Here is a 13,115-nt window from a genome sequence, read left to right as displayed (position 1 = left end):
TATAAAAAGGGATAGTTTTGCTTAATAAATCGGCTTTCACTTGATTCATATTGAATCGTGTGGCGTCTGTTGTTTTCTCTCCTCAATGAGCATGAGCTCTCAGTGGAATTTCAGTCCAGTATTGAAGTAATATGTCAAGAGGTCACACAAGCTTGACTTTTAGAAGTCATTAAGCTGAACATCTCACATGAGACAGCTGAAGCTGGGACAAGCAACTTCTCACATCTCTGCAGGGGCTTGCAGTCTAGCAGAGTGTCTCTCAGGCAGAACAAAAGTCACATGTTTGTACGTACCTTTAGGAAAAGTAGAAAGCCGAGATCCTCTGCAGGATGCCTGCCAATTGTATAGAAACACATGAGGAAAAGAAAACATGAAGAATTAAGAAATTAACAGTATAAAAATTAGAAAATGCAGAAGAGAAGCACTACCAAGGAAGGAAAAAGAGTTGACCCTAACATCTGAATCCGCTCAGTGCAGCATCTTCATGCCCCAACGTGCTACAAAACCACCCCAAGCCACGCTGCGAGGTAGCACAGCTTTAGTGCTTGTGCCTGCCCGCGGTGTACTGAGGCTTCAACAGACAAAACTCCACCTAGTGAGAAGATGGACTGTACTGCATATTCATCACTCAAGTCAAGTATGAATGGACTCCGGTGACAAAATAATCTCTGGAAGGTAACAAACCCTACAGCGTTACACTGCCTGGTGTTGATAAGGCCTCACGTAACTACTCAAAGTCCTCTTAGACTGGCATACAGCCTCTCCTCAACTGGAATCAGGTACAATGTTGAGAAACATTTTCTTCCAACTTCACCTTACTAAGCCACACACTGACTTCGTAAGAAAGTAACTGAAGTGACATCACTTGCTTTCATCACCGGGCTGCCCCTTACATCCCCCTCACAAACGACTGACCTGAAGCTCTTCGACTTCACCGGAAATGTATTAGCAGACTTGAACTTTGAACCAACATCCTCTTTCTGATGATGATGTAATAAAACCAGAAATACACCACTAGTGTTGTATGTCCAAAAGTTTTAATATGTGGTCCTCACTGTTCAGAAAAGTTATTGCATTAAATTCTAATACATAAATTCATCTGAATGAAAAAAAAAATCTTCATTTTACACATCACAATTTTGTCACAGCAGCTAAAGGGAACCAGATTTTATACGCTATTGTCTCAAAACAAAAAAAAACATGGCTAGTTCTTCCCCAAAGCGACCAAACTGCTATCGTATGATTCAGTAGTTACTGCACATCCCAACTTGAACAACATTATCCTCACAAGTGCACAGCTCAGGGAAAGAAAAGTGCCATTCAAAATTACCGTCTGCAGATCTGAAATTTATTAAACCATGACTCTTGGCATATGTTGACTCCTCCTGTTAATTTAATTAACATACAAAGTGTGTTTAATTTAATTATACACCATTTTCCTTAAGTTATTGTTTTTCTTTTATTATGACTTGAATAGATTCACAAGTTACAAAATATCAACCTACCTACAGCAGTTCATACAAATCCACACGTGTGTTTGAATTGTGACAGGCACACGAACATGATATTTCGTCACCCAAACGAAAGGCCAGATTCCCTATCTGTTAAAACCAACATCCACATAAGCCCACTGCTCCACAGATGACAGCAGAGACACTATCAGTAGGCCCCGCGTGCCGCAAACAGATTGATGAAGGGAGTGGTGACAGAGGTGTAACAGAGCACACGGCAGAATTATATTCTACATTTCATCCCCTGATGAGGATGAAGATGTGCTACACTAGCTTGCAATAGAAGCATGAATAGTGGTCTCCTCCTATTCAATCTTACGCCAGGGCTGGGAATTGGGAAACTACAATTCAGCTTCTTACACAAAATCCTCAATCATCACAATAATCAAGAGTCTTGAGCTGCAGTTCCACAGCCTACCCTTCTCTTGCACAGCAAAAAAAAAAAAAAAAATTACATCAGGCTCATCTGTACTTATTCTGTGCTCACAAGATGCTTTCTTCTGCTGTAAAGGAAACAATAAAATATACTTGCCTTCAGAGAAAAAAAGCCCTCCCTTCTCCCTCTCCTCCAAAATACCTGTCATCATGGACAGTTCTCACTCATAATCCACTTGAAAACATTCTTCAAATTAAGTAAGGCCAGGGTGCTGCCTTTGCCCACTTTAAACAGATGACAGAGAATATATTATTTCGATATACTTCACTAGGTTCTGGTATCAAAGATAGTTCACTAGTGAAATAACGCCTGTGTGGCTCGCTCTTGGAGATAACATGTTCACACAAGTTCTAACTCTCACTGTCCCTGTACCTTAAAATTATAGCTATTTCAGTGGTTTTTAATCAGTTTTAGCTAACAGCACCGAGTTACCCTTTAAAACCCTTTTGGATGATTTTTTTCTGCAATTTGCTAGCAAAAGGCCAGAACACTGGAGAGCAAGTGAGCAGAGACAGTAGGATGCTTTGCAAAATCTGACAGTTCAAAAAGCATCCAAAGAGCAAGAGAACAAAAACTGTCCACTAAAGTGAAAACTGCACTGAACTAGCACTGAGAAAATAGGGAGAAATGAAGAAGCTCCAGTATAAGCAGTCAGAGAATGTTTTACTAGGGATATCTTTTGTTTGTTCAGGCAGTCACAAGGCATTCATTATCACGATACAAATTGCAAAATCTTTCCTTTGAAAGTGCAAGAGGAACAGGAATCTCAATTATTCCAGTTAAGAATACTTACTGAGAGTCTAATACAAGGTTACTTAACTGCAACACGATTTTCTCACAATTAAGAAAGTCTGCAATAAAGGGGAAGACGTTTACACAGCTTAGATGATGCTGACAGCTTTGTAAAGCCAGCCTTTACACAAGACTTGGCTTATTTTATTTTCAGACACACACTAAACGAGATAGCCATCACCATTCAATCCAAAGAAACAAGCAGTTGCCTAAACTTCCCCCATCTGCATTAGAGTTCCCAACCAAATACAGTCCTTGTGTTTTCTGCAAAAGATACTTCTTCTCGGTTATTGCTGTATTACAGGAAATGATACTAATACTCGCAGGAGAGACAGAGTGTCTGTTTTGAAGATCACATCATTGACAAAAAGCCTCACACCCAGGCTCTTAATCTTGTGCTGCTTCTGTACAGCAAAACTAGCATTGTTTCTTCCAAACAAAACAGTACCTCCAGACCCACTCCCTGCTCTGCACATCTCAAGAGCATTTATGCCTCTTCACTATGGTTTCTATCAGTGGCCCATAACGCATTTATGACAGCACCTCAAGCAAGAGTGCATACTTCACCAAATGGACTTGACCCCAATGAAGTCCACGAGAAAAAGAAGGAAGGAAAACACAAAGGGGAACAGAAGAAAATTATTCTCACTTTTTCTCTGAAGGGAACAAATGTTTCTGATAGCAGAAGGTTTGTTTTCAGAGAGCTGTAATTTAAGATGACAGGCTAGCTTATTAAACAGAAGCAGCCCCCCTTCACCCAAACACAAAAATCTATAAAAAATCTTTTTAATTTAAATCTGCCTGTGAAATGAATGAAGAGAATTTGAATGTTGGAGAAACTGAAGAGTCTGCATTGCTACCAGACAAATCAGACTGTGCAAATCCATGTTGTTTTATCTGCAGTGCTGAATCACATCTGGATGGTGGACATGCCTCAACAAATACCACACCCTGGGAGCATTTCAGCACTTCCCCTCCTACCAGAATATTGCCTTAAAAAAGAATTCCTACAGTGATGTGATCTTTTCCTGTCATACAGTGTATGTATATTTACGATTTTCACAAACATTTGGCCAAAAACTGTATATTATAGTATTTCCCAAGCCACCATCACTACACAAGCCATTCTTACAGGATATGCTGTCCAAGGACATGTGACCTTGACCTTATTTCTCGCTTCCCTACCCTCCATCCACCAAGAAAAGCATTGCATCCTTGCAGGATTTGATTGTAAGTCTTCAGCTTCTGGAGTGCAGCAGTTAGACTTCTGCATTTTTCAGAGACTCAAAAATCCCATTCAGTTTGTATATTCAATGTACAAGATTTTCAGTAAGTGCTTTCACACTCTGTTCATAGGAACAGTTAGGTCACTTCACACCACAGAGGTGGTGCTTTCCGGATTTACACGCATCAATCTTGAAGCATTTCTCAGATCCTGTAGCTGCTTGGCTGGTTTTCCAACTCCTTCCTCAAATCTTTTCTCCACAACAGGAAGGACAGTTTCATACAGGAAGGATGCATTCTGCCTAATGAACGCTTTCTTCTCAGGGTCCTGTTCACACCGCAAACTGTAATCAACATGCTGGACAGCCACCAGGATGATTTCCACAAGACTCTCCAAAAGAACCATATGCAGCTCTGGAAAGTAAAGCTTTAGTGCTTCTTCCAAGAAGGCCATCGTCTGCTTAGTGAAAGCTACGACAGTATAGCTAAGGTTGACCCAGCAGTCATCACCCGTGTATTGATCAAAGCTGCCCACCCCGCAGCTCCTCATCTCGTCCCTGAGTTTCCCCAGCGCCTCTGGAGTCATTAGGTTCATCCTTCTCCACATCTCCTCAGAGTTACGGTGCTTGGTGGCCTCGATGATGATATCCTTGTAGCTCTGTAAAGCACCTTTGATATCCTTCACCAGAAGGGCATGAATGATGAAGGTGAGATCTAGTCCAATCTCGCTAAGCTGCTTGCAGTGCTCTTTAGCTACCTTGGGTATGAACAAAAAGCGAAGGGTGTGAGTAGTGTGCAGGCCCCCTTTACATCTTACACATTTACCAAATTTACCATTCTCAGAAAACAGGGAAGCATTAGTCATACTTCACTTACTTCGCCTGCTTTAAGAAATTCCTTATTAATGAGAAATTAATAAATGAAAGATAAACCCTGCATGTCAAAAATACTCTGGACAATTACATTATAACCACCCCAGACACACATTTTTTTTTCCTATTAGCAGCTGAAAGAAACCATAACCTGTGAAAGTTAGTCTTGCAAAAATTATGGAAACGTAGTCCAGGACATGCTTGGAGAACAAAAAGTATTCAAAATACTCATCACTCAGATGTAGCTTATGCAAATTTTAGGACCTCCTACTGGTTAAAGGCAAATTAAGAATAAACACGTTTTGCATTTCTGATAAAGACAGGGTTTTTCTTGCTGTGTATTTTCATCCTAATGCTTTCCTCTGTTAAGTTGAAAAAAACCAAACCAACTCCAAATGAACATTAACCTTTCAATGCAGAAAAACTCTCTGGAGACCCACTCAAGAGTCAACAGCTAAACTAGGGTTAGAAAAGAGCATTTACAAGCTTTGCAGTCTTTGTTTTGGCCATCATGTCACACCACCCTCTTTGGACACTCTTACCTTGACGCACTCTGCCGCAGTCGACAAGCTCTCTTTACTATCAAATACTTGCTTACTGAAGGCATCTACAAACATCCTCATGGAAGAGCGAGCCCAGACAACGAAGGCCGAGTAGCAGCCATTGTTACCAGCGAAGTCTGTCTCAAACTCTCTTGCTGTCTCTAGGAGGCTGGTGAAGAAGACGTGGCAGAGCTTGTGGATGTAGAGCAGCGTGGCGCCCTCGATGCGGAGCTGTCGGATGGCCGTCTGCACTGCGGCTGCCCGGTTCTTCAGGAAGAGCTCACACGCCTTGGTGGACTGGCCCAAGCGAATGAGCTGGGACACGGCTCGGCGGGTGGCCCGTGGCCCTCCTCGCAGCGAGCGGTCTGGTGACAGCTCAAACACCAGCACATCCGTAAGCTGCCGGACCCGCTCATCCACCTTGGCCCGCAGCTCCTTCACAGGCTGGCTCATGGGCTTGTCCCCCAGGTACTCGTTAAGTTTATCCAAGAGGTCCACCGCCCCCTCGAAGTCCCGCTGAGCGATGCAGACGTCCAGGTCCTCAGGCAGCTCCTGGATCCACTCAAGTGAGAGGTCTACCATCTCCTCCTCAGCAGAGGGCTCTTCCTCCTCCTCCTCCTCCTCCTCCTCGAAGGGGTTGGTGGATTCAGGGGGTGTCGGGGCAGGACGGGGTAGGGCCTCCTGTTCCAGGCGTCGCTTCTCACTGAGGGCCCGGTTGCGCTTGGTCTCCTCCAGCACCTCCAGCCACTCCTTCTTGATCTTGGTGTTCTCGGCCTGGAAGATGCGGCTCTCGGGGAACATAAGCAGCTTGAACATGTCCTTCATGGGCGGGTTGTCCTTGACGTTGACCACAGCCAACCCATCGAGGGGGTACAGGGCGTCGTAGCGGTAGGCGCCGCGGCGGTTGGGCAGGGCGGTGGCCACGAGCAGGCAGTCGTTCATGAGGAAGGCATGAACCCGCTGGATCTGCGCCATGTGGTCGGCGTCGTACTCCACCAGGTCGCCGTTGTAGACCAGGTACTTGCCGGGGCTCTCAGGCAGGAGGTCACGGCAGCCCTCCACCTTCTCCAGGAGGGTGGTGAGTGTGCGCTGCCGCCCCTCCTCACTGGCCGCCGCCTCCTTGGCCGACAGCGGCAGGAAGGGGTCGGTGGCGGCACGGCGGGCGCCCAGGGCGGGGTCGTCCCGGTCAGCCTGCAGGAGCAGGGCCTGGGTGACAGCCTCCATGATGCCCTTCTGCTCGGTGAGGATGTGGCTAAGCTGGTACATCTCGCTCTCCAGGTAGCTGATCTCCCGCGCCGTCTCGATGAACTGCCGGTAGTTCTGGTAGACGTTGCGCTTCAGACTCTGGGCCGTCTCCTCGCTCAGCGCCTGGATGCGCTGCCGGTGCTCCTGCAGGTCCCGATCCCCGTCCGACTGCTGCGACAGCTGCTTCACGTACTCCCCCGCCGCGAAGCCCCCAGACTCCAGCTGCCGCCGCAGCCTGCTCCCCCCGCCTTCGGCCAGCGCCATCGCCGCGCCTCCAGCAGCCCCGCTGCCCGCCGCGCCCCCCGCTACCGCTGCCACCGCCGCCACCGCCGCCGCGGACACCGCCACCGCGCCTGCGCACAGCGGCACATACGCGGCCTGCGCCAGCATCGCGCATGCGCGGGTGCCCGGACGGAACGCAATTGGCCGGAGCGCTGGGGAGCCCCGCCCCCGGATGGGGCGAGGAGGGGGAGGAGTCAGGGGAGGGCAGTAGTGGGCATTCGGCGCATGCGTACTTGGAACGAGGTGGTGCCGCGGTGTTTGTTACTCAGTGCGCGTGCGCGGCCGTTAGGCTACTTGCTGCGGCGTTAGCTTTCTGCCATTGGGGCGGCCCCACGGCGGTGCTGCGCGGGATGGAGGAAGAAGAGGACGACGACTACGTGGTGGCGCTGCAGCTCCAGGCGCTGTTGGAAGCGGAGGACAAGGCGGCGGCAGTGGCAGCAGTAGCGAGCTATGAAGCCTCGCCGAACCCCTCGGCTCTCAGACCGCTGTCGGTGGTGGACGAGGCCTGGGAGCTGCTGGACCCCAGCCCCGACGTGCACGGCCTCTTCGCCCAGTTGAACGAGATGCTCTTCTGGGGGCTCCTGGGGCCTGTCCAGGTGTCGTGGAGCTCGCGCATGACCGTGTAAGCCATCGGGGCGGAGTGGGGGATGTGTGTGTGCGCTGGGTGGGCTCATCGCAGGGCAGCCCTGCGTGGGGAGGGGGCCGGGCAGGGCGAGGAGCGTCTCCTGCCAGGCAGCACCCGGCTTGGGCGGGGAGCCGGGGTGCAGAGGGGAGAGCCGGTCCTTGCCGAGCAGCGCGGCCGCTTGGCGTTCACCCGCCTCAGGTTTCGGAAGCTGCTGTGCCTCTGAGCGGCGCCGGCAGCGTGCTGGTGCTGTGTCCGAGCTGTCGGCAGAGGCTGTGACCCGTCGGGTAAGCAGCGGCTCCTGTCATCGTGTAGCTGTGGGCTTTAGGGAGTGGGAGGAAAAGCTGTCGCTTGTCACTCTGCGCTGCTTCTAATTGTTCCTTCGTAGGCGCGATGTACTGGTGTCATAGAATGGTTTGGGTTGGAAGGGACCTTAAAGATCATCTAGTTCCAACCCCCCTGCCACAGGCAGGGACACCTTTCCACTAGACCAGGTTGCTCAAAGCCCCATCCAAGCTGGCCTTAAACACGGCCAGGCAGGGGGCATCCACAGCTTCTCTGGGCAACCTGTTCCAGTGTCTCACCACCTTCACAGTAAAGAATTTCTTCCTAAAATCTAATCTAAATCTGCCCTCTCTCACTTTAGAACCGTTACCCCTCATCCTATCACTACACACCCTTGTAAAAAGTCACAGCTTCTCTTCCAGATACTGCAAAGTCCTGCTTTTCTAACACAGTTTGTACCCCAGGATGTGGGTTCATCACTCATTGTCTGGTTTGTCCTTCATTTGTCGTCCCTGGCAGAGCCATAAGTGGCTTTTCCTGTGGTGCAGGCAAAACTAGAGAGATGTTAAAAGTGGAACAGATAACTTGTGTCTTAAACTGCGTATGTCGAAACTTAAAAGAATGTACTTGTATTGCCGTCATTTTTCTTGTTCTCAGTTTTTATGATGGTTTTACAGCACGGCAGAAAGGCAAATATGAAATTATAATCGTATATTAACATGATTTAGAATAGACTAGAAAAGGAAATATACAGAAAATCTGAGATTTAGAAAAAGAAAAAGCTGTGAAGTGGAGGCTGCAGTTCTGCAGCAGATCAGCAGATGCAATTGCTGGCTGCTGGAGTCCTACCCCCTCTTGTCCTCTGCTGGTTGCAGTACTCTTTAGACGCTTGAAAATATTTGGATACTGAACTGGTAGAGGACTAACTCAGTAACAAAAAAAAATGAAGTGTGTTTTGCTGGTTTAGCATGCAGAAGTGGTGATATGTTCAGTAACAGTCAAAAGTTGGGGGAGGGTGAGGGGTGAAATGGCAGCAACCAGTAGTTAAGTCGATGTTGGCTGCTGTGAATCTGCAGCCTCTCTTTTATGTATTTCAGTCCATCAGGAGTTCTAATGAAAACAGTCCTCTGCCTCCTAAAAAGGTTAGCTTGGAGGAGTCTGTTGTGATTTTTTTTCCCCAGGATTGCTGGCTTTGAATTAAGTGATTACAGAAGATCTTAGTAAATTATAGTTTCACTTTTGCTAGTTCAGTCACAGCTTGTTCTAAGGAACTTGCAGGCTGCTTGTTTTTTTTGTTTTTTTTTTTGCTTAATGATGCTGAGTTTTTCAAGTAACTACTGAAAGTGTTTTTTCATGTTCTCAGTTGCCTAGCATGTGTTGGAAGGGGACAGTGTTTTAACTCCAATTCTCAGTTTTCTTCGTGTACCACAGAAACAAGTAGTCTTTCATATTTTCTTTCTGTGTCTCTTTCAGCTCTGCTGGAGTTTGTAATTATGAAGGAAAAAGTGGAATGTGTTCCATTCGTCTAAGTGAGCCGATCCTAAAGTTAAGACCAAGGAAGGATCTTGTTCAGGTATTTGAAGATTGCTCATGAATCTGCACATAAAATGTATTGTGCCTCCCCCTCACTCCATACAAACATTTTACATTTCATAGTTGGATTCTTATATACAGTGACTTACAGACTGTAAAATAGCGGTGGCTTTATTGTTACATTTGTGTTGCAATATCATGGTAATCATTCAGTTTTATCTTTCTAAAAGGCAACTCTGAGTAAGAGTCTAAAGTAACTTGTTTATTTTACTGACTTCATAAAGAAAAAAAACACAACTTTTTTACTCCTAAATTATCCTCTGATATTAAAAACAAATGTGGACTGAAAGCACAATCAGAAAATGGCTGTAGTTTCATCTTGTAGGTCAAAAGGCCAACAGTGGAAAATAAGGATATAGGATATGACTGTAAAGATAACTTTGTGTTGCTTCTTGTGCCTCTGTCAAGGCTGCTGCTTGGAGTTGGCTCAACATTTGTATTTGCTTAATGAACAGAAATACTGGAGAGTTTCAGACTTTCTCACAAGTGTCTCTCTTTTTTTCGGTTGTAAAGAGGATGATCTCTTTAAAGATCTGACTGAAGTTTGAGGATTATTTCTCCTTTTTGGAATGTCACTTATTGTAGTAATATTCTCCAGCATGTTTTGGTGGTATGGGAATAGAGGTAATTTGATTTGACAGGTAGAGTAAGTATTACGTTTTTACGACCCAGACTGAATATGTGAATGCACAAAAATAAGATCAGTACCAAGATAAATGTAGAGGAGTAAAATACTTCCAGCTTAATTTTGAAACTATATGTAATGCTTTTCAGTAAATAGCTAATGATTTGCATCGTTTCAGACACTGTTGCATGAAATGATCCATGCCCTGCTTTTTGTTACTAAAAATGACAAAGATCGTACATCTCATGGACCAGAGTTCTGCAAACACATGCATCGCATTAATCGCTTGACTGGAGCCAATGTCACAGTAAGCATAATCCACTTAACCTAATTTAATAGAGGTTTCTTCCTGATTTGTTTTTTTAGTATGCCTGGTATGGTATGAATAACACACTTTTTCTTTTTAGACACTCCACAGCTGGTACTAGTACAAATTTGCATCCAAGTGTATGCTGGTTCCATAGTTTTTTTGTTGGGGATGATGGTGGGAATAGGTTGAGAAAGATGTGATGAGTTGTTAGTCGTTTAATTTTCAAGTATACCCTCTGGAAGTATTTTTTTAAAACTTTTGTTTTTGAACTTGAAACAACTTAATGATACCTGGGTCAGAATAGCTCCATGATTAGAATAATATTTGGGGAAGAAAAGTCTGTTTTAGTTAAGATTTATATCAGCAGAGGCTAATGGGTTGATGGTATTTAAAAATAATGTGTCTGATAAGATTAATTAAGATAATAGCTGGAGGGAGAATACAATACTGGTATTGTTTACAATTCATTCTAAACAGCACATAATTTAGGGTGAAATTGTAGATAGATTTTCAAAGTGATTTTGTTGCAGTTCAAACAAGATAGCCAGGACATATTCCTACGCATCCTGTCTTTTTTTTTTTAAAGGTTTGTTTTAATGGTAGCTAAATGTTGATCAAATTTTAGCCAGGTTCAGCTCTTTTAACTGGTAATGTAAAAATCACAGCAGTAACGGAAGGAATGAAATGGTAATATATTTTTTAAAAAATATTGTTGAGCTAGTGATAAAAAACTATAAACTTTCTGAATGACTGCTTTTTATTTTAAAAACTTAGATCTATCACAGTTTTTATGATGAGGTGGAGTTGTACCGCCAGCACTGGTGGCAATGCAATGGCCCCTGTCAAAATAGAGAACCTTACTTTGGAGTTGTGAAACGTTCGATGAATAGAGCACCCTCTGCACGAGACTTTTGGTGGGCTGAGCATCAAGCGACGTGTGGAGGTACATTCATAAAAGTGAAGGAGCCAGAAAAGTTCTCTAAGAAATCCAAGAAGAAAACTCAGCCAGCAAAACTTCCAAATTCCGAGTCAACTAACAAAGGTATTTAAAATAATTTTTTTTCCTTTTCCAAGCTGTTTTTGTCCAAATAGTTCCTTGAACAAATACAGAATAACCACTATGTGAGCTTTGTTTAGATATTACTGTTAACGTAGCAAAGAACAGGGTCCATTTTATTTGTGCATTTCTAGGCACCTTCTCAACTTAATTGTTTGCAAAAGGTTTCGTTTGCTGCACTGTTTTCAAGCAGCAGATTTTTCAGGTGAAGCACGTAAAATACTAAGCCCATGATTTATATATGAAAGAGTTACTAACTTTTCTTATTTTCTTGTCTTCTTATTTTGCAGGCAAGACACAAATGCGTGATACTCCAGATCTGATACCTTTTAGTGGAAACGGATATTGGCTTGGAGGAGACAGTGGACCCCCAGAAAAATGCACAAATTCCAGCAGCAGTGTTAGAAACCGTGAAACACCTGGTTCACAGCATCCTTCAGCAGGAAGGACAATACCAATCCCTAAAAATGAGATAAAACTTGAAAAATCACCCCATAGTGGCATCTTCTTCCCATTTTATACTTATCCTGCCAGTGAGAAAATCAACTTAGCTTCAAAGCGTGAGTTTCCTAAACCCTCTGTTTCTGGTACAAACACTTACGAGAATGTTAATGGATTGCCTGCTAAAATTCCTCGTGTTATGGAAGAAAAATCAAACCATGGCAAGAGGGTTATGCCATCTTATAGCAGGCCACCGATAGAAATTTTTTTTGAGCAGACAACAGCAGCTCAGGGTGCATCTGAGGAAAAAAGCTCTAAGCTTAATGATTCACTGCACCAATGGCCAAAAATGGAAGATAAAAGTGCCTTTGAAAACTATTTCTTTAAAAAAGGGAATACTGATGTCACTTTAAGTATAAATACACCCTCTGCAAGTTCCAGCACTGCTGTAAGGCAGGATAAAAAAGTCAGTTGTCCTGTTTGCCAGACTGTGGTTTTGGAGTCTAAAATAAATGAACACCTTGATTTTTGCCTTGAATAAAACCTTTCCAAAAGCTTTCTCAAAAAGAGAAACCAGGGCTGAACTTGAAAACTACTTTTCTCAGGACTTACTTAGCTGCGGTTACTTCCCTGTGTGCCTGTTCTGAACTGGAATGTAAACTACTGTCGGCGTGCTGAACAAGTTTTGTGGAGTTGCACGTCAGTGCTGACTAGGAAGCTAGCTTCTACTTCAGTTCCAAAGAATTGAATAAATTCATGTTTCAGTACGTGGATGTTTGTGTCAATGTTCTTGCTGCAGAATCTGGGTCATACAAGTGACAGCGGATACTTGCCAAACTGCATGTTTTCCAGGCAGTTTTTAAAAATAAGACATTTTTAATCTTGCTAATTTATCTTTGTTCTTAAGCCTCCTTTGTGTTGGTTTTTTTTAAGTGTTTTTGGCCATTCTTAAAATTAACTACCTACAATAGATAAGAATTTTTCTGTTTACTGTGATGTAATTAAGTGGCGGGTATTTTTAGAATAGTAAATATTTTTGCATAAGCCACAGTTACATTCTCAGGTGCCCCTTCTCACCTGTGACCTTTTAGAAAAGACAGATGAGCATGTGAATCGCAAATATGGGCTTTTGTCAAAGATTAGAGAGGCATGGGCATCAAAAACATAGCAGAGCATCCCTTTAGGTTTAATGGGTGGACTGTAGCAGGAAAAGAGAGAATCCAGAAGGGCAATGAAGGTGCTAGGAAATCAAGCACAAGACACTTGGTAGACAAGGAG

The 13,115-nt window shown here is 44.4% G+C and overlaps 2 protein-coding genes across 2 annotated transcripts; one reads left to right on the top strand and one right to left on the bottom strand.

Moving 5' to 3' along the window:
* Window positions 1–1,035: 1,035 nt before the first annotated feature.
* Window positions 1,036–6,913, bottom strand: EXOC8 (exocyst complex component 8). The gene is made up of 2 exons (XM_068415174.1): window positions 5,378–6,913; window positions 1,036–4,720 (listed from the first exon to the last, which is right to left on the bottom strand). The coding sequence occupies exons 1-2, from the start codon at window positions 6,884–6,886 to the stop codon at window positions 4,112–4,114; spliced, it is 2,118 nt and encodes a 705-aa protein (XP_068271275.1). The 5' UTR covers window positions 6,887–6,913; the 3' UTR covers window positions 1,036–4,111.
* Window positions 6,914–7,194: 281 nt separating this feature from the next.
* Window positions 7,195–12,604, top strand: SPRTN (SprT-like N-terminal domain). Its single transcript, XM_068405665.1, has 5 exons — window positions 7,195–7,526; window positions 9,285–9,384; window positions 10,208–10,336; window positions 11,114–11,381; window positions 11,687–12,604. Exons 1-5 carry the CDS (start codon window positions 7,255–7,257, stop codon window positions 12,376–12,378), a joined length of 1,461 nt encoding a protein of 486 aa, XP_068261766.1. The 5' UTR covers window positions 7,195–7,254; the 3' UTR covers window positions 12,379–12,604.
* The last annotated feature ends 511 nt before the right edge of the window (window positions 12,605–13,115 follow it).

This window comes from Nyctibius grandis, chromosome 1 (genome assembly GCF_013368605.1).
Source record: "Nyctibius grandis isolate bNycGra1 chromosome 1, bNycGra1.pri, whole genome shotgun sequence".
Lineage (NCBI taxonomy): Eukaryota > Metazoa > Chordata > Aves > Nyctibiiformes > Nyctibiidae > Nyctibius > Nyctibius grandis.
Note: the sequence above shows the minus strand (reverse complement) of the source record. Positions and strands in the feature narration are given on the sequence as shown.

Excerpts from the sequence above, each read along its gene's own strand:
- EXOC8 (XM_068415174.1), bottom strand. The coding sequence starts at position 6,886 with ATGGCGCTGGCCGAAGGCGGGGGGAGCAGGCTGCGGCGGCAGCTGGAG. Across the intron at positions 4,721-5,377 it reads CTGCGGCAGAGTGCGTCAAG|GTAGCTAAAGAGCACTGCAA; the intron begins GTAAGAGTGTCC and ends TTCATACCCAAG.
- SPRTN (XM_068405665.1), top strand. The coding sequence starts at position 7,255 with ATGGAGGAAGAAGAGGACGACGACTACGTGGTGGCGCTGCAGCTCCAG. Across the intron at positions 7,527-9,284 it reads TGGAGCTCGCGCATGACCGT|CTCTGCTGGAGTTTGTAATT; the intron begins GTAAGCCATCGG and ends TGTCTCTTTCAG. Across the intron at positions 9,385-10,207 it reads CAAGGAAGGATCTTGTTCAG|ACACTGTTGCATGAAATGAT; the intron begins GTATTTGAAGAT and ends GCATCGTTTCAG.